Below are 27,921 nucleotides of genomic sequence, written 5' to 3' on the forward strand. Positions count from 1 at the left end.
ATATCTGCCCTCAGTCACTGGCTTTACCACTCTGGCGGAGAAAATTGCGCGGGAGCCCACGCCAATTTTTTCCGCAATTTAACCCTTTAATTTCATAGCTAGAGACCCCAAATTTGACACACAGACACTTGTTACATTAGTGAAGAAGAATATGTAATAAAAGACGGGATATGAGATGGTTTACTGTATGTAAACCATGTCTCATATCCTGTCGGGTTTGTGAAGGAGAAGGAAAAAGCCGGCAATTGAATTAGTGGCTTTTATGCTATCTAGCGCTGCATTAAAAATAAATATACATATATAGGTGTCTCACTGACATATATATATGTATATATACCTATTCTATGTGTATATATCTACTCTATTCTAACCTGTCAGTGTGATTTTACTGTACACAGCGCTGATTTGCCGGCTTTTCAAAGGACACCGGGGCGTAAAAATCGGACAGCAATACGGATGTCATACGGATGTCAGACGGATGTTGCGATAAAAAATCGCATGACACTCGCATGACACTCGCATGACACTCGCATGATTTTCCTCCGTTTTTTCGGTCCGTTAATCGGACCGATTTGTCTCTCGCCAGTGGAAATGAGCCCTAAAGCAGATTTACTGACTTGCTATGAGCGCCGTCCACTGCGTGACGCTCACAGCAAGCCGGCACTGACAACCATAGAGGTCTGATGGAGACCTAAGGTTGTCATGCCAACACACCAGTGATCCGCGATCAAGTGACGGGGGTCACCGGTGTGCGTATTTCAGGCGCGATTGCTGGAAGCGTGATTTAACTGCCTCTGTCAGCGTTTGACAGCGGCATTTAAGGGGTTAATAGTTGCGGGTGGATCGCGATTCCACCCACGACTATTCCGGGCACATGTCAGCTGTTCAAAACAGCTGATATGTGCTGGGAAAGATGTGGGCTCACCGCCGGAGCACACATCAAATGGAGGGACTCCGACATCGGCGTACTATTACACCCGATGTCGGAAAGGGGTTAAAATGTTCCCATTGTTCCCATTCATTACAATGGGTGAAACATTTAGCAAAATCGCTGAAAGAATTGATATGCTACAGGTTTAAAAAAAAATACTCAGCAGCTCAAAAAAGTACATGAGACTTTTGAAATATCATTAACTTTTCTGGTAATGTAAAACGTAGCATTTTTCCAACAGAAAAAAAGCAGCAAAAAATGCAGCAAAAAAAACTCCACATGTGAACATACCCTTAGAATAGAAAATGCTCGTTTTCTTGTTACCTGTAATGTGTGGACTTTTCTCTTATCCCACCTCAGCGATTGCAATGTACGTAGAAGTCCATTATTAGGATCAATCTCAATGATATCGTCTTTCTCACCTTCCAGTAAAAAGGTTACAGACCTGGAATTGCTTTTCTCAAACTAAAAGAACACAGAAGAATATTCTTATTACATATTATTCTATTTGATACTGTTAGTTTGTAGTAGAAAATGCAGATATTTAAACAGAAATTAATTCTTCAAGTTAAGGCAGATTCTAAAAAGTTCTAGATATGATGGCCAATAAGCCATTCATTTTTCGTTTCCAATCGTAGAGAAAGAGTAGAGAGGTTTTCAAAGGACCATAGTGTCTTCTTGTTGGAAGCATTGATGGACACCCAAATGCGCTGCTGATAGCTTACACATGCTGCCCGAATCACTGGCAGCATGTATCAGACACTGGCTCTGTCATTTCAGGCAGGTCTCTTTTGCTCTAAAACATTGCGGCTATTCAAAAAATATATATATTTAAAAGTTGTCCGGGGACCATGTGACTCAGGTGATTAGTCCAAGGGGCCGGTCCCTTGTGACTCCTCCCCACCTTCTGACCTTGAGTGATAGAGCACTCCTTATACATATTGTACATTGGGAGAGAACTGTCACTCAAGATGAGAGGGGCAGGATAGGCCACAGGAGACCTGTCTCTTAAACTAGTCACCCAAGTGCCATGATCCTTGGCTGGTTCTTAAGTTTATGTATGACCTTGTAGTTTCAGAAGAAGGTTACATTCCCACAGTGAGTATTTAGTGAGCGTCCGCAGACAAAGATATATTGAAACTCGCATTTATTAGAAAAAAGTTAAAAAAGTAATAAGGATAATAGCCAATGTGGCATAGGACTCTTAAAGGGAGCCTGTCACATGAAAAAAGGCTATTAAGCTGTAGATATGGGGTTAATCTGCAGGTTAATAGCGTCCTAAACTTGCCCAGGGCCAGCACTGAGAGCCCCGCCGCCAGGAGGAAATTAACTTTATTCCTCCGGGTTTTAGTCACGTGGGCGGCACTGTCAGTCACCGGTTTTCAGGCTGTAATCACGCCCCCTGCACTGACTCACATTTCCTCCCAGCAGCGGCGGTCTACGTGTCAGCATCGGGCAAGTTCAGAATTCTACTAACCTGCAAATTTACCCAAAGTCTGGAGATTAATAGCGTTTTTTTCACACGGCAGGTTCCCTTTAATCATTACATGATTTTTTTTACTTTTTTTTCAAATAAATGTGAGTTTTAATATATCTTTAAAATTTAATCTACAAGCTGCTGAAAAATATCAGCAACAACAATGGATCAGCGGTGAGGATTTTATTCTGCAGCATGTCAATTTATGCTGCAGGTTTTGACTGCAGACTGGACTGCAAAGGGTAAAATTTGGGAAAAATTACCATGTTTCTGCCTTGAAATCAGGTACAGGAGATGCACAATTTGGTGCATTTATGGTACTGTTGAATGATACCACTGTATATTCATACTCTAATTTAGGGGAATCTTCACACAATACTTATCTGAACCAACATCTTCATGTTACATGTAGATTTTGTTGCAGATTTCACCTTTTTCAATGAAGGGTAAAGTTCACTATGAATTTCATGTAATTACTGTACCAAACTTTTGAGCAACATGAAAATAAAATTTGTTGAAATTTCATGCATTTAACTGGTTTTGTATTTCATTGCAGATTCTCCCCATGCAAATTCACGAAGAAAATAAGCACCAAATTTGCAATGTGTGAACACACACTCGACGCTGCCAGTAAATATCCAATATTTCAGACCAGTTGTAACAGGAACCAATTTTCTCTGCTCTCATATACATAATGGATATACATAATGTGAAACATATTTGACAATACCATGTACATACATAAAAAGTCAGGTTTATTTGGCTTTCTAACGAAATTTCAGGATGAACCTTAAATGCCCTCTAACCGTCCAACTGTTCAATATTTCAGTAGTTTTTGCACAACTTGCTGTTCTCTAACAAGGAGCTTAATGGCAAAAGTCACAACAGGTGTTTGATCCCTGGATCGGTCAATACATTTTGGGGTTCAGTTAGAATTGGTATTAACCAGTCCTCCTCATCTTGCTGGTTACATTTTGACATCATAAGACCAAGAAAACACCTAACAATTGATCAACAGGACCTCGCCATTGTGAGGCTTCAGGGAGGACGTTCTCAGGGGGAAGCGACCACTTAGCTGATAGCGTCATAAAGTCATCAGCAGGGTGCAACAGAGATACAGAGAGACTGGAAGAGTCATAGAAAAGGCAGAGAAGTGGACATCCTCTGCCACATCCCACACTGATGACTGCTTGAACAACGACCTTCAGAACCAGATGATGAATGTCACACAACTCCAGGCACATGTAAGGGAGGTGAGAAGCCCCCAAGTGTCACGTCAGAGGATTCAAAGCGGTTTACTTCAACATGGTCTGCGATCTAGATGACATGCAAGGGTACCTGATTGCACCACTAAGCACATCGTCTTGGATGGGCTAGGGAATATCTACACTGATACAGTACCAGTGGGCTTCAGTGCTGTTCATTGATCAAGGGTAATTCACGTTGAGCAGAAATGATGGCCGCCAATGATGATGGAGATGTCAAGGAGAGCGCTATGCATCAGCCACTGTTGCCTTTGGTGGTGGTGATGTTAGTGTGGGCAGATGTGTATAATCAATACAGGACACCTAAACTTTGTGAATGGTACAGTAAAAAGCCCCTACTACTTGTATAACGTCATTCATCCGGTCATTGTCTCTGCACGAACAACACAAGCCTAATTTCATCTTCATGGATGACAATGCTCCAGCTCATCAAGGTCTCATCATTAGGTAAAGGCTGCTGGAAACTGCAGTATCTCAAATGGAGCAATCTGCACTTTCTCCAGACCTGATTCCCATAGAAAACCTATGGGATCAGCTGTATCGCCATGTAGAGGCTCATAACTCTGTACCCCAGAACCTCAAGGACCTGAAGGCCGCCCTTCAAGAAGAGAGGGACACCATGTCTCAGCAGACAATAACTCCACTTGTGAACAGCAGAACACATTGTTGTCAGCTGTAATTGATGCTCAAGGCCACAGGACAAGTTATTGAGACAGTGACATTTTTTGTTGCGGTATACTCACCATATATCCACCACTGTTGTTGGCTTTTGTTTCAATAAATTTTTTGGGATGAGGAAATCACTACTTTCATGATAAAATATCACTGTAGCGTGAACTTTTTACATTTTCCATAAATTTTGCCGGAACGCCAAATATCCCTAACTTTTTGTGAGTAATGTATGTTGAAAAATTATATAACCAAAGTGTTAACCTGCTCTTAGGTCCACATTTACATTGACCTTTCCTTTTCCTGATTCACCCCTGATACAGGAAAATATATATACCCCTTTTTTGTTAGCCTTTAAGATGTGGATGCCGTATCATCTTGTGCCAATTTACTGACAGGAGCATGTATTATATCACTGAATAGATTTTATTAGATGGCCTCTACAATTGCAAATGCCGTATTAGGAGTGATGTCATATATACAAACTTATAAAAGTGATTTTTGGAACTCTTTCAGCAAATATGCTGTCAGCCAAAATAAAGGGGATGGGTTGCAGGTGAACAAATAAATGGAGGCGTTTTATGTATCCTATTTCCCCATATTTTTTCCTTTACATTTTTCTCTCTACCAAGAAAGCACAGGTCTGACACACCCAACATTTATGAGGCCAATAAATGAAACTGCCATACGCACGTTACAAAACCTCCACTGTCATAAACTGAGCTGAAAGAGTTTACAATGAGTTATTCTGTGAGGTCACATTACACGTTCAGGATTTTACATCAGTATTTGTAAGCCAAAACTAGGAGTGGAAGAATCAGAGGAAAACTATAATTGAAACACGTCACCACTTCTGTATTATTCACCCACTCCTGGTTTTGGTTTACAAATACTGATGTAAAATACTGACCAAATATTGAATGTGTGAACGTGGCTTCAGGGTCATAATCAGAGATTATATTGGTGAGAAGTAGTGATGAGTAGATACTCGTTACTCGAGATTTCCCGAGCATGCTCGGGTGGTCTCCAATAATTTCGGCGTGCTCAGAGATTTAGTTTATGTCGATGGAGCTGCATGATTTGCGGCTGCTAGACAGTTTGAATACAAGCTGGGGATTGCCTGTTTGTTAGACAATCCCCACATGTATTCAAGCTGACTAGCAATCTCCGAGCACGCCGAAATACTCAGAGACCACCCGAGCATGCTCGGGAAATCTCGAGTAACGAGTATACTCGCTCATCACTAGTGAGAAGCCCAACACAGTGGCGCCAATTTACTATTACGGTCTTAACATTGATCAGCTTAGGGGGCATTCACATGTCGTAGGCTTGGTGCACAATTTTCGGTCTGCAGTTCAATGTTTTAATTGCTCAAAGGAAGAATTTACCATTCCTTCTAGGATGATTTCCTGTTGTAAGCTATGCAAATGATTTTTAGCCAGATTTGTAAATAGCAAGTTTTTTAAAAAGTTGCAAACAAAATTTCAAACTAATATCAGGAAAGGGTTGGTGTACAATTTCTGGACGGAAATATAATATCTTAAGATGCACCAAATTTGCCAAACATTGTGTTTGATTCATTTGGAGCAAAAGCAGCAATGCAACCACAAGCAAAACTGACTTTTAACATTCCCCTCGTAATAATTTTCCCTCTTAATTATTTGGAACCCAAAGCGGAGACGTGTGTAAATTAATTTGGTGCATCCTATTCCACTGAGCTGTTTTTAGTTTCAATTTGTTTATTTGAAATTTTCAATATAACAAAAACCAAATGCAGATGCTCCTCCAAACATAGGAGAGAGGCAACACACATAAAGTACAAAATCTGTAAAATAGAGGAGACTATCGTACATCGGGTAAAATAACTAAAACATAAGATATCAATACAAAATAAGGAAGGTACAAGACAAGACAGACTGGGGGAAAGAACAAGAGGACTATGAGCTTCTTAACTGTAAACATCCCTACAGAAGGTATATAAAGAAACCAGATAATATGGCCCCAAATTTAAACATAATCATGTATCAAGCGGACAGACTTCATGAGCTGTATGAAAGATATACAATAAAAAAAAAAAAAAAAAAAAAAAAAAAAAAAGAAAGTGTGGCCAGGTCTAGAGGGTCAAGATGAACGGAATAACAAGGTTAATATATATCCCAGTTTTTATAAGAATTTACGGAGAAAGCGAGAGGGCCTGAGCAAGAGGAGAGCCCGGGTCCAGATCCATCCAAGAGCTCCAGGTCTTGAAGAAGACTTCCCATTCGTCATTTCTGGTGGCCTGGATTCGCTCACATAATAGGATCTCATCCATTCTATCCCTGACCAAAGATATAGACAATGAGTGGGATCTCCACTTGGCAGCGATATGAATTTTGGTCGCCATACATAAAGTGGTCACCAGTTTCTGCAAACAATTTGAGAACCCAGGGAGACTCTTGCCCAACAGGAAAACGGTGGGATCCATCGGGATGGTTTTACCATATAATTGTTCAATAAGTAGCTTAACTTCCCTCCATAAGGCCTCAACCACCGGACATCCCCACCAAATGTGTAAAAGGTCTCCCGGGACCGCACAACCCCTAAAGCAGCACTCAGATATATGTGGAAACATGGCATGGAGCTTTGTTGGAACATAATATGTTCGGTGCAAAACTTTAAGTGATGTCTCGGTCAGAGATGTCTGATGACAACCCCGAGACAGCGTGTCACAACAAGTGTGCCAAGTCTCTATGGGCATAGTAAATCCCAGATCCCTCTCCCACTGCAGCATATATTTTTGCTTACCTTCTACATGTGGTTTGTTAAGCAGAGAATATAGAAGGGATATAATTCCATTACCCAAAGGATCGTCAATGCACCTCTGTTCAAAATTGGTTGGACTGAATGGAACTCCACAGGGTGAATGCTGTCTGGCGAAATGGAGGATCTGGTTTATACGAAGGGCTTCCTTGGGTGGTGGCTCATATCTCTGGACAAATTCTTGTCCGGTAAGTAATAAATTGAATGGAGAGCAGAGATGTTTCAGCGTGGAGATATCCCTTAGGACCCACCAGGTAAAATGTGCTATTTCCAATCCCGGGGTGAACATAGGATTATGAAATAGGGGAGTGAGTGGGGACAGTTTGGACTGTAGGCCGCATTTGAATCTCACCTTTCTCCATAAGATGAGGGAGAGGGCTGAAAAGGGAGCTATAGTAAAGATATTTTGCGGGAGTTTCTCAGTGGACCACAAAAGACCTCTAAGCGAGTATGGTCTTAGAAAAAAGGATTCTAGATGAACCCACCTGGGACAAAAACTATTGGAATTGATTTTGGCCATTTGGGCTATTTGAGCAGACTCAAAGTATAACTTAAAATTGGGCAGTGATAGGCCACCTATCTTCCTGTGTAAAAACATGACGTTTTGCTTGATACGGGGTCTCTTACCGTTCCAGATAAACTTAGAGATGGTTGACTGGATGTCACGAAGGCATTTTGTAGGTACCATTATGGGAAGGGACCTGAATAAATAGAGAAATCTCGGAAGACAGACCATTTTAATAGTATGTAGACGGCCCAACCAAGACAATGCCATGCGTGACCACCTGGCAACATCTGCGTGAAAATTTCTAATTAGGGGGGCGTAGTTCCATTTGAAAAGGGATGACTTATGGGTTGTAAGATTAATACCCAGATAAGTTAAGGAGTGTTCTTTCTTTGTGAATCCGAATTGTGAAACTAAGTAATCCTGCTCTACCTTGGGGGTGTTGATAAACAAAGCCTCCGATTTATCCACATTGATTTTAAGGCCAGATATTTTTTCAAAAGTCCGGAGGAGAGAGAACAAGTTAGGGAGGGTGGAGTGGGGATTAGACAGTGTCAAAAGAAGGTCATCGGCGAAGAGACTAACTTTATATTGTGCGCCTAGTCCAGAGGGACCTAGTATATCTGGATTATTTCTTATAGCCTCTGCCAACGGCTCCATAACCAGTGCAAATAATGTGGGGGATAGAGGACAACCCTGTCGGGTGCCGCGTTGTATGGTTATTGGGGTAGGTTTTGTCGAAGGAAGTTTGAGATAGGCAGTCGGTTTATCATATATGAGCTGTAGGCATGTAATTAGCTTTTGTGGAAGGCCATATTTCGCTAGTACAGTAAAGAGGTAGGACCAAGAAACAGTATCGAATGCCTTTTCTATATCTAGGGCTAATACCATGAGAGGTTTTTGGGAATAATTTGCTGAGTGAATAATGTTAAGGTTCCTACGTATGTTATCAGGGCCCTGCCTTTTGGGAATGAAGCCAACCTGGTCTTGGTGAATTAGCGTAGGAATAATTTTGTTAAGTCTATCAGTGATAAGTGAAGTAAATATTTTTAAGTCGACATTTAATAATGAAATGGGCCTGTAATTTTTAACTAAAAGGTTGTCACGTTTTGGTTTAGGGATAACGGTCACATGTGCGACATAAAATTCAGGAGGCATCTGGGAACCCGTAAGGAGAGCATCACAGAAGTTTTTAATACGAGGAAGAAGGAGATTTCCAAACTTCCTATAGTATAGAGCAGAGAGCCCGTCTGGCCCCGGCGCACGACCTGTCTTTAACTTCTTAATTATTAAATTAATCTCCTCAAGTGAAGCTTCAGACTGCAGTTCCTGTGCTATGGAATCTGTAATTTTAGGGAGTTTTATACCCTGAAGAAACGAATTCAACAGGTTAGCAGGGTGCTCTGAAGGGGAAGAGTATAATTTCTGGTAGAATTCTTGGAAAACTCTATAAATGGTCTCTGGGTGTGCGGACGAATGTCCCTTGTTATCTTTAATGGAAGGGATGGTATTTACAAATTCTCTGGCTCTCAATTGGCGGGCGAGCATTCTGGATGGTTTGTTAGCCTGCTTATAGAAAGTGGCCCTGGTCCAAGCCAGAGCCTTCTCCGTTCTATTAGAGAGGATCACATCTAGCTGTTTTTTGACATCATATATTTGTTTTATTAAATAACGAGAAGTGGATAGTTGGTTCGCTTGTTCAAGCTTGAAGAGTTTGGTCTCCAATCTATTTTGGAGATCAGTTCTGCTTTTTTTACGAAATGAGGCTATTTTAATGAATGAGCCCGTAATAAACTTCTTATGAGCCATCCAGATATTTCCGGGGGTAGAGTCCTCAGTCTCATTGGCTTGGAAGAAGAATTTTAAATCTTCCTTTATTTGGGATTTGATTGAGGGATCCATAATTAGAGACTCATTTAAGCGCCATTTGAACAAGTTAGATGTAGCTATGTCAAATTTAAAAACCGACATGACTATATCATGGTCTGACCAAATCGAGGGGATGTGACGAGAGTATAAAACTGCTGCGAGCGTACTCGCATTCGTGATATGAAGGTCAATACGGGAATATGATTTGTGGACAGGTGAGAAGAACGTATAGCCTCTCATAGGCCCGTTTACCTCTCTCCATATGTCCGCAAGCCTATTTTCTCTCATCATGTGTAGAATTTTTCTCCTGTCAGTCTTAGAGAGATCAGACCTTCGCAGAGCGGTACTATCGAGGCTCGGATTTAAAGTTAAATTAAAATCTCCACACCATACAATGTATTGGTATGAAATTGAGGAAAGTTTAGATATTATTTTTTTAAAAACTGACAATTGAGTATTGGCAGGAATATAACTATTTACTATACAGAAAGTTTTACCCTGAAGAGTCCCCTGCAAGATTATGAACCTACCCTCTGAGTCGGAATAGGAGTCAGTTAGATGGAAGGGGAAAGTATTTTTGAGAAATATCGCCACCCCTCTAGTTTTGCGGTCCCAGGAGGCCAAATAAAAGCGGGAGTAACCAGAGTCGAAAAACTTAGGAGCGGAGGCAGTAGAGAAATGCGTTTCTTGTAAACACAGAATATCAGGATTGTGTTTATGATAATTTAAAAATGCCTTCTTCCGTTTTGTAGGAGAATTCAGCCCTCTCACATTGTGAGATATTACCTTACACATAGTTGACCAAAAGTATCGCTATAGACCCGTAGACCCAGGCTCTCAGCCAGCTCAGCCAATGAAGAACCCCTTGCCGCAGGTGATGGGGTAGACAGCAATGAGAAGATCTAAGGGAGAACAATAGGAAGGAAACAATACAGGGGTAAATAAACACATAAAGCAATGAGGGACAATGAAACTGGGATCCAGTCCCAGAACACATGGCGATCCGGATTGCCATATTAAAAAGCTTTCCGGGAATCTCCAAAGTTGGGCAACATGTATGTGGCCCGAGGTCCAACCCATAACAATAAAGAGCCCTATTATAATATGGTAGAGGAGGAAAAAAGGGGGGGGGGTTTAGGGGGAAAGGTAGGGAGGGGAGGTAGGGGGGAGGAAGAGGGGGAGAGAGGTGGGGGAAGGGGAGGGGGGAAAGTAAGGGGGGGGATGAGGGGGGGGAGGTGGGGGATAGAAGAGGGGAAGGAGGGTAGGGGGGGGAGATGGGAGAGGAGAGGTGGGGGATAGGGGAGGGGAGGTAGGGGAGGGGAGGTGGGGAAAAGGGGGGGAAGGGGAGGGGGAGATAAGGGGGGAGAGGTGGGGGGTAGGGAGGGAGGGGGAGGGGGGGTAGGGGGTAGGGGGGAAAGCTAGTAATAATTCAGGCTCGCCGTAGTAAACATAGAACCGAAATGGTGTATTCCAGATAGAGGAACAGTAAGACTATCTCAATTTAGTAATTGCAACTCTAGGCAACAGAGTGGTAAAGGAAAACTATATCTTAGTGCCCTAGGGTATAAAAGAGACAGTCAAGTAATTTGTGAACGTTGGCTCCTGGTTCTCGGAACGGTCTGCCATTCTTTGATCGGTCGAGGTATTCTTTGAGGTTGAGGGGGAGGGGAGTCAAGGAAGGATATTCCAGCTTGCTCGAGGATCTTTTTTCCTTCTTCTAACGAACGACATATATGTAGTTCGCTGCCAAGGGTAAAAGATAGGGAAAAAGGAAAACCCCAACGATACTTGACTTGAGCCGATTGCAAGGCTAAAGTGACAGGTCTGAGAGCTCTCCTGCGGTAAAGCGTGGCCGGCGAAATGTCTGAAAAGAGGCGTACAGCATCAGGAAGACCAGGCAAAGTGGAGAGTGGTCTTGCAGCGTTCAAAATAAGGTCCCTGGACTCCTCATATTGCATTTTAAGGACCACATCTCGAGGGTTCGCAGGGGACCGTGGCTTACCCAAAGCTCTATGAACCCTAGTAATGTGTAGTGAAGAAGGGTCCATATCTGGTAGTAATGTCGTAAACAGGGAGGCACATGTCTCCTTTAGATTTACAAAAGATTCTGGAAGACCCCGTATTCTAATATTGCCCCTGCGGGACCTGTTTTCAAGGTCTTCATTCCTCAGCTCCAGTTCTGTGATACGGTCCGCATGGTGTTTCAGGGTCTCCTGATCTGCCTCTAGGGCCTCCGCTGTGACCTCCATCTTGTCTTCCAGGCTTGCTGTGCGCTGAGAAATATCCTGTAGCTGGGAGGATATGGTTTGCATAGCGGTGTGGAGCTCTGTACGGAAGGTGTCCTGAAGGGTCTTTAAAAGCGTTGCGGTGGAGACCACCGCTTCATCTCCGGTGGTAAGAGCGTCATCGCCCGCTCCCTCACTGATCTGTGGGGACGGGGCTGGAGTGGAGACAGGCGCGGCGGCCATTTTGCCTGCACCGCTGCCCGCCAAGAGCTCGGAGATCGAGCGACTCACCGGCTGTGCAGCTGCACCTTTTCTGGGCATTATAGTTCTCGGGAGTCTCAGGTACAAGGGGGTCTCGACCGCTATAAAATACCTCCGGTTCTGGTGCTTAGAGAGGGTATATATGGACGTCGGGCTGCGGAGCTTAGCAGAGCACGTCCAGCCCCATCAAAGCCCGCGCATGCGCCCACTGAGCTGTTTTTTTACTTTCAAAACAACAATTCTCCCCACATTGTAAAAATTCTGGCACATTTAGCTTAGTACAACTCACCACCATTTGTTTTGCTTCTTTATTGGTTATTCACTATCATAGAAATCCTAAAAATCAATCTAACAGCTGCTTGTCTGTGTCAAGCCCCAGCATAAATATACAGCCATAGGCCTCCTTCACATGTCCGTGTTTCCAGGACTTGTGGTATCAATTTTTTAGAGCATACCGCATTTACCCATTATAACCTGTGGTGCTGCTCACATGTTCGTGTTTTTACATGGACCATGTGTTCATGCAAAACCACACGGAAACATATCCATTTTTTGAGGCAGCACCAATGACAAGTCGATGGGTCCGTGAAAAACATATACTTAACATGGATGGCATCAGTGTGAAGTCTGTGTAACATTGCAAAGTATAGGAGAAGCTTTGTAATTTAATTATTTTTGTGTCCATACCGGAAAAACACTGATGACACACTGGTGGTAAAAACAGACACATGGATGACACACCGGTGACACACTGACGACACACTGATGGCACCCTTTCTTCAGAAGATCTATGTTCTGGACTTAAGCCATTGGGCTATCGGCTCCTTAAATTCTAAGTACACCTGGCTTTTATTTTCTTCAGTCCAATTATATAATAGTGACAGCTGGACATGACTACCATTACAGATCACCACTGGGGATGTCACAAGATTTCGCAGACTCCAGAATGGATAAGGTGGTTGGTAGAAATGCTTTTTGAGAATAATTTGCACGCCACAGTCAATTATTTGATTTCATTCTTTCTATGATGGTCTAGCTCAGTTTTATGGTGCCCATAAATAGTGCCTACCCTTTACAACTTCAAGTAGGCACCATAGAAAAAATACAGACAGCCATACACATTAGATGGCTAAAGGCCAAACGATGGTTCAGCCAATTGTTAGGTTAGCAGCCATCTCGGCCATCTCTCCCATACTTAGGAGCGCTTGTTTGGCGAGCACTCCTGTGTTCTCTATGATAGAGCTGTTGCCAGACTCCTCTGCTACCAGCTTAACTCCAGGAGAACAAAGTGATTGACAGATCAAAATTGGACAGGCCCGATTGACATCTCCACCTGCAATCAGTTGTCTCAGGCCACCATAAACACTAGACAGCTGTACTTATCGATAACAGTTCAATCTACTGACAAAAATGTGTAAGGGGGCTCAAGTGACCTAAAATTTTAACTCTAAAAATTTGTATCCTTAATCACAAATATAAGAGCAATTCTGAACCACAAACTACTTTTTTTTTTAAAAACCCTTGAACTGTGCTCTATCACGAAAGTGTGCTTAAAAAAGTAAAAAAGTAACAAGTGCAATGCATAAAAGTGCACTAGGATGCTGGCAACTGTAGTCCTCTCCCATAAACCATCCCGGTCCCTCCAAGCCACAAGGTTACAGCGAGGTTTAGGGACCAGTGGTCTCCCATAGCCAAAGCCTAGGGACACCCAAATCTTATTCTTAGTAACTCTTAGCATTCAGCTGGACTGCCACCCCAACAAAACTAGGAGATATCTAGGTCGGTTTCCCTTCTGAGAGAGGAGAACCAAGGGTTTTCAGGGGGGAGCAGAACTTTATGACCACAAACTTCCTTCCAGACTGATAAGGAGGGAAACTATAATATTGATTGGACCTTCAACTGAGAATTTTAAAAAATTCTCCATCCTAGCTAAAAGGTAAGGCAAATGGCACACTGTACCCAGTGTTTATGATGTATCACTCCACTTGGGCTTTTGTGCTCAAAACCACCTTTTTGAACGATACCTCACTTGATCTTAGCCAAAAGGCCTAAACCACAAACTGCTGCTATAAAAAGCAAAATGCTAAATGGAGGGATAGAAAAGTAGAATTCATGACTTAAAGGGGTTGCCTCATGAAGACAACACCCCTTTATATTCAAGTTGGTCAGGCCATTATCTGATCTGTATTGTAACATCTACTGCTAGGCATTTCAGCCATATAGATGGGCAACCATATAATATATGGGTTTTGCCAATTTTTCATAATTGACTAGTAAGAGATTCTGGATTATTGTGCACACAACATTGTAATTTTTACGAATAGCAACATCCCTTTTTCTAGGCAATACCCTGTTTCCTGTCCCCTGAATTTTCATCTGAAGGACAGTGCTCTGTCTGACTTAAAAGCATACGTGCACCTTGCCAAGTAAACCTTCTGGGAGTTTTGCTTTTTGGGAGCTACCGCAAGACTTTTGAGAGAACAGATAGATTTGTCAACTTTTTCAAGATTCAAGTAGATCTCCCTTTTGTCCAGGAGCTTCTCAGCTGTTCAAAGAGAGTTGGTATGTTGGAAAGGAGTTGTTGTAATGTTTTTCCATTTTTGTTGTCCATGTGATGATTATTCTAGATGGCAGGTATATTACATGCCTTAAGAGGACATTGGAAATGGGTTGGTTTAATGTTTTTTCCTGTTTTTTTTCACAGTATGAGCATTATTTTACTAATATTGGTTGTGCAGTTTTGCTCAGAAACTGTAAAGCATTGGACATGTTTTTCCAAATAACAAATCTCTTGAAGAAATCACTGAAGCATAGACCCCTGAAACAAAGAAAGTGTATTAAAGTGTCATATAAATACCTGATATATTGATATTTCGCCACTTCCTTCTTCAACATGAAAAGTCTTGCTTGTTAGAGGGCCCTTATCGACAGCTACTATTGCCTGAAAAAAATTATATTACGTAAATATTACTATTTCAATTTTTTTTGCCCATTCTTAGTATATGATGGTATAATTTAATAGTTAGACTATTCTAACTAAGTAAATGGGGAATAATTATTATTGTCATAAAATGCATAAAATTGTGCAAATTGCAACAAATTTACAAAATCGAAACCATTTCTAAAAATGATAAATTTGGCACCATCCAAGTTAGAGCCTTCAATAGAACAAGCTGGAATGCCTATGCTAAATAATGGTGTGCAATGTTTATACATTTTGCATAATTTATTACTTTTTTTTTTACCCATGTCCATTTTTTGAGATACCTGTCAAAACTGCCCTGAAAAGTGCTGAAAATGTTAAAAGCATACTACATTTGTCAAATACTTCACTATTTTGGTGCACTTTGCTTTATTACACAGCTCCATTCATTCCCTACAGAGCTGCCGAGCTGATCCAGCTTTTTCCGTTAGCCACATGGAGAATGAATGAAGCAGTGGTCAGACATGCACACTGCAGCATTATTCTAATGGAGATAACAGTTCCATGTTCTGCTGATTGGTGCTCATCCCTGCGGTCAGATCCCCACAATAATTTATCACCAATCATTAGTTTTCCAGAGAACCCCTTTTATTATGATACAGTGTCATTGCTTAGTTCAAGGGTGGTGCTTTGATAGTTGGTTGAAGTCTTAGCAAAGATTCTAAAGAATCTGCCCAAGATTAAAGGCAATTGTCGGCTGAACCCAGATTGACTGGCTATCTAATGTGTATAGGTTCTTCCCGACTATCCCCCAACAGATTATGTCAAGGAACATAAGGATCAAGCCGTTGGAATTCAATTGTCCAATCCTTTTGTTAAATGAGCAGCTAAGCACCCATCAGATGATTCTGGCAACAGTTCTCTCATAGAGAACACAAGATGACTCAGCTGAGCCAAGCGTTTCTTTTATGGAACAGTTGGGAGAGATAGTTGTCAACAAACGATCAACCAAGAGCTATCTAAATGTGTATAGCCATCTTAAGTTTGATTAGAGCACATCTTCCAACTATCCTAACAACAAACCCAATTCCTCATTAAACTCCCATGTGAGAAAAAGGACAAGGTCAGGATGTAAGAAAACTTTTACTCTGCATTACTGAGGCTCTAAGCTTCTATGAACCTTCAAAGAATATCTTGGGGGCATGCTGCTTTTGAGGAGCCCCTTTTGGCACCTAAGAGGTTTGACAACTCTTCTGGGAGTCCCAGAGGTCTCCCCATTTCTAGAACCATATCAGATCTTCCATGAAAGTTGACAAGTATGATGAAATATACTGCGCCTATACATTTCATGGCTCATAAATGAGAAAGACATAAAAGAATGCTCTATCATAAGCTGTTAGAGAGCAATGGACCCATGCACTGCTCTTGCCCTGAGACCCTTCGCTGTCTGTATTAAACCTCCAACCTCCAGAAAGCCTCTTCACCATAGTAACATAACAGAGAATTATTGTTGAGCAAACATTTCTCTTGCTTCTCTTCCAATATAACAGCTAGTAGGGTTTACTATCCATATTATGAAATGTCTTTATTGCTCTGCCAGATTCGTACCAGCTTAGTAATGGCCATGCCCAATTTATTGCAGAGGCCTCTTCCTTTAAATACACCTGACAAAGCCAGAGATTCGTAAAGTTCAAAGTCTACGATCGGTATCGAAGCAACACATATTCTCCCCTCTCTCATAGTAGTGTCAGGCTGTAAAAGTGTTAATGGTCTGTTTACCTATTACTCACTGTGAATTTTTACAGATAAAATAGCAAGGTTTTTAGAGCAATAAATCGATAATCTAGTCTCAAGACCAAGTAATATATATGTTATGGTACATGTATGCAGTATGTACAAGAAGTTAGTTGTGAGACATCACATACACCGTATATACAGTATTATAGTTAGTGTAATATTCTACATCCTTTAATAGTGTGGATATAAGTAATACAAATACTCTCGTTAAAGAAGAACGAGTATAATCTCAGTCAATAATTGTACGCTATCCAATGAACTATTGTAATAATTATAGGGGATAACTCAGGAGACTCTTTTCGTGGAACAAGACAACTACAGGACACAGTTTTATAAGTGGTAAAGTCTATATTGTCACACGGTGATTCAAACAGGTGCAGAGAGAAACTCAAGTCCACAACACTTGGTGCAAATAATAAACGCAGCTTAGCAGTCTATAGGAAACTTCAGAGAAAAATGCAATCAAGCAGAAAGTCTATGAAGCACAGTTATTCTTGAGGATACTTGACACGAATAAATCCTTGACTTAGTCCAGACACAGATAGATATGCTTATAAGGCAGTTCAAATAATATCTTAGCTCAACCAGGGAGGTCTGGGTAATAGTCTCAGGTTCTTGCAGAGCAGAAACAGCTTACATGTCCAGCAAATGCAGATGGAAGTAAACACGAGCAGCAGATGAAGGAGGATTACTGGAACTGGTGTATGCAGCAGGAACTCAGAGCAGAGTAGCAGGATAACCCCACAGGTTCACAGGAGCAGGTATATAGCCAGGGAGTCACCAGAGGTCAGGAGCTGGATGCAAGGCAGAATACTCTAGCACAGACTGAAGGCTGGGGTGGAGTTTTATAGCAGGAAGACACAGTGCACATGAGAACAAAGACGCCATCTTGGAAAAGGGCAGTAATGCACAAAAGGTAAAAAATGTTCAGAGTCCTGACAACTAGAAATTTCTTGATAAAAGATTTAGGGATGAGTATTATGCAGAATATTTTACAAAAGAGGAAGGAAAGGAGCTTCATGTAATTTTTGATTGAAATGAGGCTCAACGGAGAGGGAAGGATAGCGAAGCCTGGAAAGACTGAAAGAGATCCGCACACGGAGTGGCAGAATACGTGGGGAACTCTTTCCGCTCACCATTTTCCCCTTCCTTGCCAAACTCACTCAACTTAAAGAGAAAATGTCACCAGGTCAAAAGTTTCCAGATTTTTTGGCCTTTTTTCCATTCCCATTGATCCTCTGAATATTCTGTGCATTTTTTCCCTAAATCTGACATATCGCTCCAGAGATATGGGCCTTTTTATTTAGTGCTATGTTTCTTGGTGTTTACCAAGGGGGCACCGTTCATAGGGTAGTTATGCAGAGCAGCCCAAATACACGCCCCAGAGAAACTGGTGAGAGAAGTCCCAATGACCATAAAAATGTAATGTAATGATCATAAAAATTATAAGCAAATAAAACAGGGGAGATATCTCTGGAACTGTTTTGTGAACCAAAAAAAAATCTGAAAACTCAGGGGAGCAGTGGGAATGAAATAAAAGCAAAACCTGGCCACTTTGGACCTGGTGCCAGGTCCACTTTAACTCATCATAAAGATATTGGTTTGATTCTATTATGTCTTATTTATTTTTTATTTAGCAGGTATAGATTTATTGTTTGTACTAAATTGTGTTTGGTTTCCTAGATGATAAAGGTTATGCTAGATATTGCCTTAACTGTATGTCTTACGTCAGGGGGTTTGGGGAATGGGTTTTTGAACGCTTATCAGGACACTTGATAATTTTTAGACTGGATGTAATTTTTGGGTAATGTAAATTTATTTCCTGTTTGTGTTTTTTTTTACAAAGACTAGCAGTTGCTTCCTATTGTAGGATGGTAGTATCATTTTATTATTTTTGATAGGCAGTATTCTTGTAACACAGCCTCCAACTAGCAGACACAGACTGAAGAGGGCTCTTGTGCAAGAACAATATATGGGATTTTTGTAGTCCAATATTGCATCATAATGAACAACTGCACCTTCTTTGGATGGGGAAATGGGCCCTGTTGCCTCTTGTGGCACCAATGGTATGTCCATCTCTTCATCCTCCTTTTTGCTTTTAAATATAAAACATTTAGCAAGCGCACCCCAGGGCCGGAGTATAAACTAATGTGTCTAAGACTAAGACTTGACTAAGTTTTGCCTGCCTAACTATTGGACAAAGTGAATAAATGCGAGTCACAATTTTAAAACGGCGCATAGGAAAAGTTTCAAATGGATAGCTCCACTCGGGCATGGCTTGATTGACAGCTTCCCTTTTTATTTCTGCATTGGAAAAAAACTGTCAATCAACCAGAGTCTGGGAGGCAAAAACAGAAGGTGAGTCACCCCGCGGATACTTATCCCTGTGCCAGACTCTTTTTAAAATCATATTTCTTCATAAACTTTAAAGCACAAAACATAAGACCCAATTCGTCAAGTCTGACATGCTGTACCCAAGGCTTTACGAAGTTTGCACTGGAGTAAGATGTATCTATTTTATTATGAAGCGCCTCTTAATTAAATTGGTCCCCCTTTCAACTGCGGTGTTCCACAACCAGAAATATACTCCATTCAGGGGGCTGGGGTACATTTTTGGCGTAATTTGCACCACTCTTGCGGGGTAAATTATGATGACATTTTCGGGCCATCATGGCTGAGCCCCACATGCGCCCCACCTACTTTTAAGAAAGTTGGCAGAGCTGGCCAGGACTGCAGTAAAAACGCCAAAATATTCAAAATTCTAATGTTACCACATTTTAAGCAATTTTAAGCCAGAAAGGTAAAAATTCAATAAATTGATCACCAAGTTCTACCGCTGTCCTATTTAAATCCCAGCGTTACAGATTCAATCACCAACAAAGATAAAAATCCAACGATTGATTATCCATTTGTACTGCATCCCATTTACCCACCAGCCTTGCAGATTCAAGCCCCAACATTACAGATAAAAGTTAGTAGACACAGTGGGCATTTAAAAGAAATAATAAAAAAAAACTACGACTAAGCAATTGATTTCTCATCAATCAGTTGATCATTTAGCAGAATAAATTTCAACAATGCACCAAATATTTTGCAGAAGAATTAAAAATGCAAATATTGGATTTTTTTATTATTCCATGTGTGTGGCGTTCATTCAGTGTCCATTCAATGACTATAGTCATTCAATAAGAAGACGTAGGCAACAAGGTACATAAGAGATAAGACAGAACCACACCTTAGTCAGGATCTATCAGCCACTCCTTAGTCACTTAGCACCAAGTCAATCAATATGGCTTCCCACAGTCTAGTCTGTCCCTGTTGTTCACCTACATGACACAATAGCCTTATATATAAAAATAAAATAAACATTTACTGATGCCTTAAAAGCAATACTTACTCCATTTTCTATACAATATAAAGTCCAAAAGTAAAAAGATGGAACATCCTTGTTTCCTAATACTGTTTCTATTGAGCTCCTAGCAGGAAAAGGGGCCCAAAGGCCACAAATGAGGCCACCTGTCATGTAAACTGTAGACTATAGATGGAAACCTTGTTACACAATTTGCTTTGGGGTCTGGGAACTTCAGGTTACACCCCATGCACAAATGTCCCACGTCATAGCTGACTGTCTCATAAAGACCACTTCTTTGAGAAGACCACCTCTGATTTACGCAACACTTTGCTTGGGAGATTTTTATTGTTCCACCATTTCCTTTGTATTCCTATCACCTTATTTGATCTCTCTAGAAAACAATGTCTCAGGGCAATTTGGGGTAGATGTCTCAAAGAATATTCATTGCAAAAATGTTATTCAAATGCCCATTTTTTCATAACTCTAGACCTTCTTAACAAAAGACGATGATGAAATCTTTATTTTGCCACCATGGTAATGTTCTATATTCCAACTATTATTTCTTCAGTGTCAGAAATAAAATAAATTGTCAAAAACAAGTCAAAGACTTAGGTCTGGTATAGTTAGGATTTAGGCCAGGGTGATATTTTTCAAGGCAATGTAATTTACGTAAACTATAGTATCTGGGGAAGCCATCTCAGACAGATCAATGCTCACATCCACCCTTAAATCATAAAAGACAACGATGGGTCAAAGTCTTTTCTGCTCTAAGGTGAGGAATGAAAAGACCCGCCAATTCTTACAGTACAAGACATATATAAAAGTAAGGAACAATTACCTGAATACAGCATAACAGAATAAGAATATCTTTAAGCTTCGCCATCTTAAGTTACTTCATGGAAGTCCTAAAGAAAGAGGCATAGGTTAAGGGTAATCCGGAGACGTGTGCCTTTGAACGTTGACTCAAAAGAAGAAAGCCATCTATTGGTGAATCAAATACAACCCGGGTTCAAAAGTTGAGCTCGGAGAGGCTGGGTGAGCAGATATGTCTTAACATAGGCAACTATAAGGAAATGACAGTAAATGAATCCTATGAGCTGATCCCAGCCCAGAAGGCTAGTTATCCATTAATTTGTAGGGCGGGCGTGATCTACATAGCTAGTAACTGAGCAGTTCTTTGTGAATGTCTATAGCTTAAATTACCAGCTGATTCCAGGATTTTTACTTACTTAACCTTGTATGACATTTTTAATTAATATTAATGTAAATTTAAATTTTTATATTAATAGAATTAGAGAAATCTAATAATTTTATGGCTTTTTGGGCAAAAAATAAAATCGCAATTGTTTTATACTTCTTTTAGTCTTCATCATCAATTCTCAAATTTAATGGTGGGAACCCGGATGGACCTCGTTAAAATTAATGTGGTTGGTTTGGTGGGGCAAGTATTTGTTGTATGATGGATCGGTATAGCTTTCGGGCTTCCATTATGAACAGATATGAAAATATAGATGTGAACAAAGTGTAAAAACCTCTTTTATTTTTTATTTATTTCATTAATATATGAATTTCTCCTGGGTTCAGCTGTTAGGGGAGTACCCATTTCTTTTACTCAAAGAAAGAATAGGTATTGATAAGCAAGAGAGAATAATGCTATCTAAGTCATTTTGCATCTCAGAGTAGATCTGATCGTTCTGAACTCCCCCCATAGGGCATACCTGTTATCGGCAAATCGGCAACACATTTTGTTTTCTGGTTATCGACCTCTGTAAAAGATCCATAATTCTGCATGGACTTCACTAACACTAAGACAGTGGTCAGACAAATTTTCGAAATGCCCAGATAGTGCTAGATTTATCTCCAGGCACTGTGCCCAAGGCAGATATTTCAGAAATACTTCAAAACAGCCAGAATAATCATAAAACAGTTTTTACTGCATAGGATGTTGTATAAGTCAGGTTACGACCATCAGTAGTAGTGAGTCATGAGTTTTATCTCTCGAGACGAAGGAATAGATTCAGTCTTCTGAGAATAGGAGTGTCCCAAGTGCGGGTCAAGTGCCAGCTAGATATAGAAAAAAGAGGCTACTAAGGCAGTTTTCTATATCCTATCGCAATTTTTTTTTTTTTCACTGTTATTAGCCAAACTGAGATATATTTACAAGAGTAAGAGGTTTATGAAGATGTAGAAGAAATGTAGTAAGATAGGAAATATATGGGGAATGAATGAAGAGACAATCAATAAAAAGGACTGAGGTACGAAAGTCCCTATCTGAGAACCTGTAGTGCTATATTTATTTTACCTTTTAGTAGCATTTTAACTTAATGTGAAAAAAATAAAAGGTAAAATGTGCACGTGACAAATATATGTGTAATTTCTATCAAATATTTATGTAGTTATCTATCTTCAGGGAGGAAGTAAGGGACTACAGTAATTTAAATCTCCAGCTACTCTGCCACATATTGAAATCAAGTGTGCTGTCGGCACATAAATAAAGGTACTATACAGCATGGTATATTCACTTTTTTTTTTTCAATTCATAGCTCAAGGATCAATAACGCTTGCTAATGATTTAATAAAGGGACAAGAGAAGGGGAAGCTGGTCAGTAAGAGAACATAATCTACCAGTATTTAATACTAACTCTGTATACTTTTACTTCAGATCCTTCTTTGCATTGGAGACCATACTATACCACTATTACCCCATTATTAGTTTCTCAAAAATTTGATTATTATAGTCATTCGAACAGTTCACTGAGAAAAGGACAAAAATCAATAAAAGACATTACTTATAAAACAGCCATATTTGCAACACCTTGTCCACACATAATAGGATGCAGCAGACCCCCATGATAAAGGCGGGGTAGCACAGGTGCAAATGCTAATGGAACAACCACTAATTGTGGTGCTGGTACCTGTCCCCTCTGCTTCCGTTTCAGATGCCGGGTGACGCGGGTTGACTATAGAATACTCTGGATGAAAAAGAGAGGAAAGAATGCTATCACATCCACTGGTAAGTACAATGGTGGACTTCTTTATTAATTTAATTAATTAAAATATTACTCGTGTTGTTAAGACAAGACAACATTGGTAATATTTTGAGGGATTCAATTATTAAAGAAGTCTACAATTTTACTTACCAGTGGATGTGATAGAATTTCCTCCTTTCTTTTTCATCCATATTATACTGCAAGTTAGCAATTGGAATGGCACCCAAGATAATAGGCACAGAGTATACACATGGCGAGTTCAGCATTCTTTTTCTTTATTTTTATAGGTAGCTCAGCTTTACTATTGGGACTTGTGATTCTGCCCAGTCCAGAAGCTCGGAAGCTAGGAAGTTGATTCCTGGCTACTTAGTATTGCTGAGCAGAATTGTTCCCTACTTACTCTTGAGAGTAAGTGTCACGACTATGTTGTCGGGTGTCACAGGATCGGGGGCTCCTCCCCTGTCCCTAGCGCTAGGGGTGCCGTAGCTCGCCCTGTTGCCCAGATTACTTCTGATGGTGATGATGCCGGGACCACGTATCTTAGTTCCTGAATCCACCCTCAGTCTGTAACCTTCCCCCACTCAGGGAAGAGAGGAGTAGTAATGTACTGTAATGCAGCAACCAGACTAACAAGGTAACACAAACAGGGGTAACAAAAAATACCAAACATACAAATATACTCATACAACACATACAACAGAGGAATGCACCAGGGAGTGAAGGATGGGGTTAAACCAAAGTAAGAGAAGAAAAGGAATTATCACACACTCAAAACCTAGCAACAGTCACTGATAAATCCACCAAACTCCTTCTCCAATAATAACCACTAACAAGCTCTAGCCATGCAGCAAAAGCTATCTCTGACAATGAGTGCGAACCAGGGCCCAGGTTATATAGGAGATGGGAGTGGCTAACAGTGCCCAGCTGAGCTTAAATGGTGGAAAGCTTCCAGGAGCTCTTATCTAAGCAGATTAACCCCTGCACTGCTAAAAGAAACTTGCACCATTTAATATGAAGGTGAAGTGCTTCTAATCAGTACAGGAGTAGGAGAAATCAGATGCCAGATGCGGTCTTCTGGCTCCTCTGTCACGGTAAACCCGTGACAGTACGCTTACTGTACCAGTTATAGTGAATACCCTGTCTAGTTAACTGTTTTTTGTTTAGACCTTGTTCAGCCTGTATTATTCCTGTTCTGACATTGCCCCGTTTCCTGACCATGGTTCTTTCTTTCGATCTTGTACCATGTATGTCTTCCTAGATCTGAGTGTAAGATGTCCAAGCGAGGTAGTCGTAGGCGAGCTTCTGTTCCCACTCGCTTTGTCATCCTACAGACAACTCGTGTCCCAGCCCTAGTGTGCTCTTGCGTATGAGGTCCATCACACTTACTTTAGGGCTGCAGGTCTCTTCTTTTGAGTCCAGGAATCCCTCCTCTGGAACCAGATTGGCAAGTAATCTAGGAGACACAAGGTTCATAAAAACAACCAAACTTTTACTTGGTGAATGGCAGTAGTTACAGTTTTTACAGGCAAATATAGAGGATAAGGCCCAACCGGTTGTCATCTTTCCCACAGGTACCAGATACAACTTCAGCCCTGGTTTTTGGTATAGGTAGAATGTCCCTCTCACTGGCTTCTCTAGCCCTAGGAAATTCTCTCCACCTCTATCAGTATAATCGGATAGCAATACCTTCTGCCCCATGTAGTCTGAGTCTATCTTTCCCTGTAGCTTCACAGGCTGAGCGCGTCCCAGGCCTCTGACTTCCATCTCGAGGTTGCCTCAGGCCATTAGGCGGAATCACATGGATGGGTATTTTCGATAATCCACTGCCCCGAGAATTAGACCCACGCTGTCCCTGGCAGCCTCTGACTTAGGCCTGCTGAATCACATACTGCTCTCCACACACTGACTGACTCTGTCCCTTCCTGGACTTGCCACCAATTCTCTGCTCCCCCTCACAAACTGGGCAGGTCATTACGGTTAACACTGTCTAAGCTAACTGCAGCCTCAGTGGGTATCACATATATAAGCATCAAATACATTTAACCCGTTAGAATGCCAGGGAGCAAACCATCAGCTCCACCACTCAGTGACTACACTGAAGAATTATTGAAGGGCTCCTGTGAGACCACATCACTGTTAACAGGGGTTAGAGTGTAAAGGCCAGAGCTCTACTGGGACCTGATAGACGGAGAAACCAAGGAAAGCCTGCCTGTTTTTAGCCTTTTTTGAGCTGACAGACTCCCATTACGCAAAAAAAATGACATTTTAATGTATACATGGATTCTGTTTTTTCTCTATAGCTTTTTTGTAGATCCATGTCTTTCCATACAGACTACAAAACTCACTTTTATCATAAGGTAAGACCAAAACGCACTTAACCATGATGAAAAGTAACTTTAATTTGAACATTTTATTTCATAAAGTACAAAGTAAAAAAATCAGTTTATACAAAATCGACGTTAACAAAATATTAATAAGGAAAAGAAAACGAAATAAATAAGTATTTGTCGTACAATCCAAAGTGACGAACGCCGAGGCTGTAATGAAAGCTAAAAATAATAATATAATGGAACTGTCTAAGCACAAAAGGCAGAATGTCAATGAATAGCCAAACACTTGGATACATTTCATGACATCTAAGAGGTTTTTTATTTGATTGCTGACGTGGTGGCACTTGACGCCTTTGCTACAATTAAGCTAATGTTAAAAGAGGGGACACCTATGAAGATTATTGAATAATCACATAGCAACCGCAGATTTATGCTGTATTTTTGTAAGAATGTTCGAAAAATTACAGTTAGGCTATAACCGGTTACTAGGTTACAGAACCTTTATCCACGCAGTTACCCACGGAGTTACTTTAGAATCTAAATATATTCCAATGTGATCTGTCCAAATATAAAAAACCTGCATAATCTCTTCATTGGCAGGCAGTTTTGTAGTGATTATAATAATGTAAGGCACTTTGGAAAAAAAATACTATGCTAAAAGATGTTAAAACTCTACAGTAAGATACAGTGCTTATCCATGAAGCCAAGAACAAAGAAACCTCAAAATATCAGGTCGTATCATCCAACCTTCAATGGTTATTTTGGAGTTTCAGAGAATATGAACATATTGCATATATGACACTGTACATAGTCCATCGCATTGCCAGGATGTTTCTAAATAATGCCATAACATTGACCATCTCTTTAGTCCAAAATGATTTATAGTCCTTTTATGTATATGACGTTATGTTTGAATATACATTATATTTGCTTTTATCCATTCTGAATGGTTCCATCTACGAGGAATAGACTGGCTCACCAATGTACCCAAAGAGTCTTCACGGCAGTGGTGGACACAGAAACAAAAAGGGCCCATATGCAAGAACAGTAAATGGGCCCTTGCTGCTTTGGAGATGGTAGTGGCCCACCTTACCTCTTGGGCCTCTGTACGGCTGCACAGGCAGCACAAATGAAATATCCGCCCCTACTCCATAGGTCGGGCCCTGATACCACAATGGGTCAGGCTCTGACACCCTAATTGGCAAGCCCAAAGGTCCATTTGTAGTTGACTTTAGAACCACTCATTGGTCACCAGGGTCTATTTCTTATGGTATGATTCACAAATAACCTAATAGACCTGATTAATGAATCTGGTGTGATCAATGATGACAAAAAAAGATTCAATGCTATTAAAATTGGACATTTACATTTCCTAAAAAAATGAAGGGGGTCCTCAGACATGTTTCTTCTAGCCCCCCCCAAAAAAGACAGACACTAAACTAAAGTTGCAAAGAAATGATATTCAGTTGGTTGTATAGTCTTCTAAAAGAGTGAACCAGTAAAAACATTAGTCATCATTACTAATCCCATCAATAAATATTACAGATACCTGACTGGCATTCCATTAGGGCATATAATGGGACTCAAAATAGAGCAACTGCAATACCAGGCATCTCCCATGAGAAAGAGGGGCACTGTATCCCCTTCTAGCATTTAAGCATTCTAGCTGTGTGACTGCCCTTGTGAAGATTGTAATGGCAGCCATAGATGTCACAAAGAATAACTGGATAGAATTTTTAACAAATAGTTATGAGTCATATTTATTAGGAGCACATTGAAAAAATTTGTTTAATGCTGGTCAGCTTATAATAAGTAATCATGAGCAAAAATTGCAATATTTCGGGGAAATACGGTAAGTCTAGAATTACTATTAAATAATTCAATTAGCTAGAAAAAAAATGGAGAAAATACAAATATCCAACTGAATGGAACAAAACTGAAAGGGAGAAGATACCAATTAGATATTAGAAAAATGTTTTCACAGTGAGGGTGATCAATGAGTGGAACAGGCTGCCACGAGAGGTGGCGAGTTCTCCTTCAATGGAAGTCTTCAAACAGAGGCTGGTCAGACATCTGCCTGAGATGGTGTAGTGAATCCTGCATTGTGCAGGGGGTTGGACACGATGACCCTGGAGGTCCCTTCCAATTCTAAAATTCATGAACTGTAAATCTAATAAAATGATGTCAATGTAAGTGTATTGCCTGGCAAACAGTAATACCCTTGTACTGCATATCGTCTGTGTAGACATATTTTATACCTCTAATGTATCTATTTATATTGAATCCGTAGTTGAGACCATAAGCCACGATCTCCTACCTGTGCATAATAATGGCAAATCTATTTAGCCTTATTTCCACCCTTTCTACAACTACACTTTCCTGTATTGCTGACATACACAAGCCATATGAAAGAGGAAAGATTTGTTCTAAGTCACCTTAACTGAGTTCGTTTCGACCCTGTGGCTGTCACAGCATGCTGGAAATTGTAGATTTGCATCAGCTGGAGAGCCACAAGTTGGAGATCACAG

The 27,921-nt window shown here is 40.7% G+C and overlaps 1 protein-coding gene across 1 annotated transcript in view; it reads right to left on the reverse strand.

The window, feature by feature from the left end:
• Positions 1-21,141, reverse strand: part of CDH17 (cadherin 17) — an 86,886-nt gene extending 65,745 nt beyond the window's left edge. The window contains exons 1-3 of the mRNA XM_077270965.1: positions 20,912-21,141; positions 14,859-14,942; positions 1,256-1,396 (exon numbers count right to left, since the gene is read on the reverse strand). Coding sequence (XP_077127080.1) covers positions 1,256-1,396; positions 14,859-14,942; positions 20,912-20,956 — 270 coding nt within the window. The 5' untranslated portion in view covers positions 20,957-21,141. The remainder of the gene's footprint in view (positions 1-1,255; positions 1,397-14,858; positions 14,943-20,911) is intronic.
• Positions 21,142-27,921: the final 6,780 nt, after the last annotated feature.

The sequence above is a fragment of the Ranitomeya variabilis genome, chromosome 6 (assembly GCF_051348905.1).
Source record: "Ranitomeya variabilis isolate aRanVar5 chromosome 6, aRanVar5.hap1, whole genome shotgun sequence".
Lineage (NCBI taxonomy): Eukaryota > Metazoa > Chordata > Amphibia > Anura > Dendrobatidae > Ranitomeya > Ranitomeya variabilis.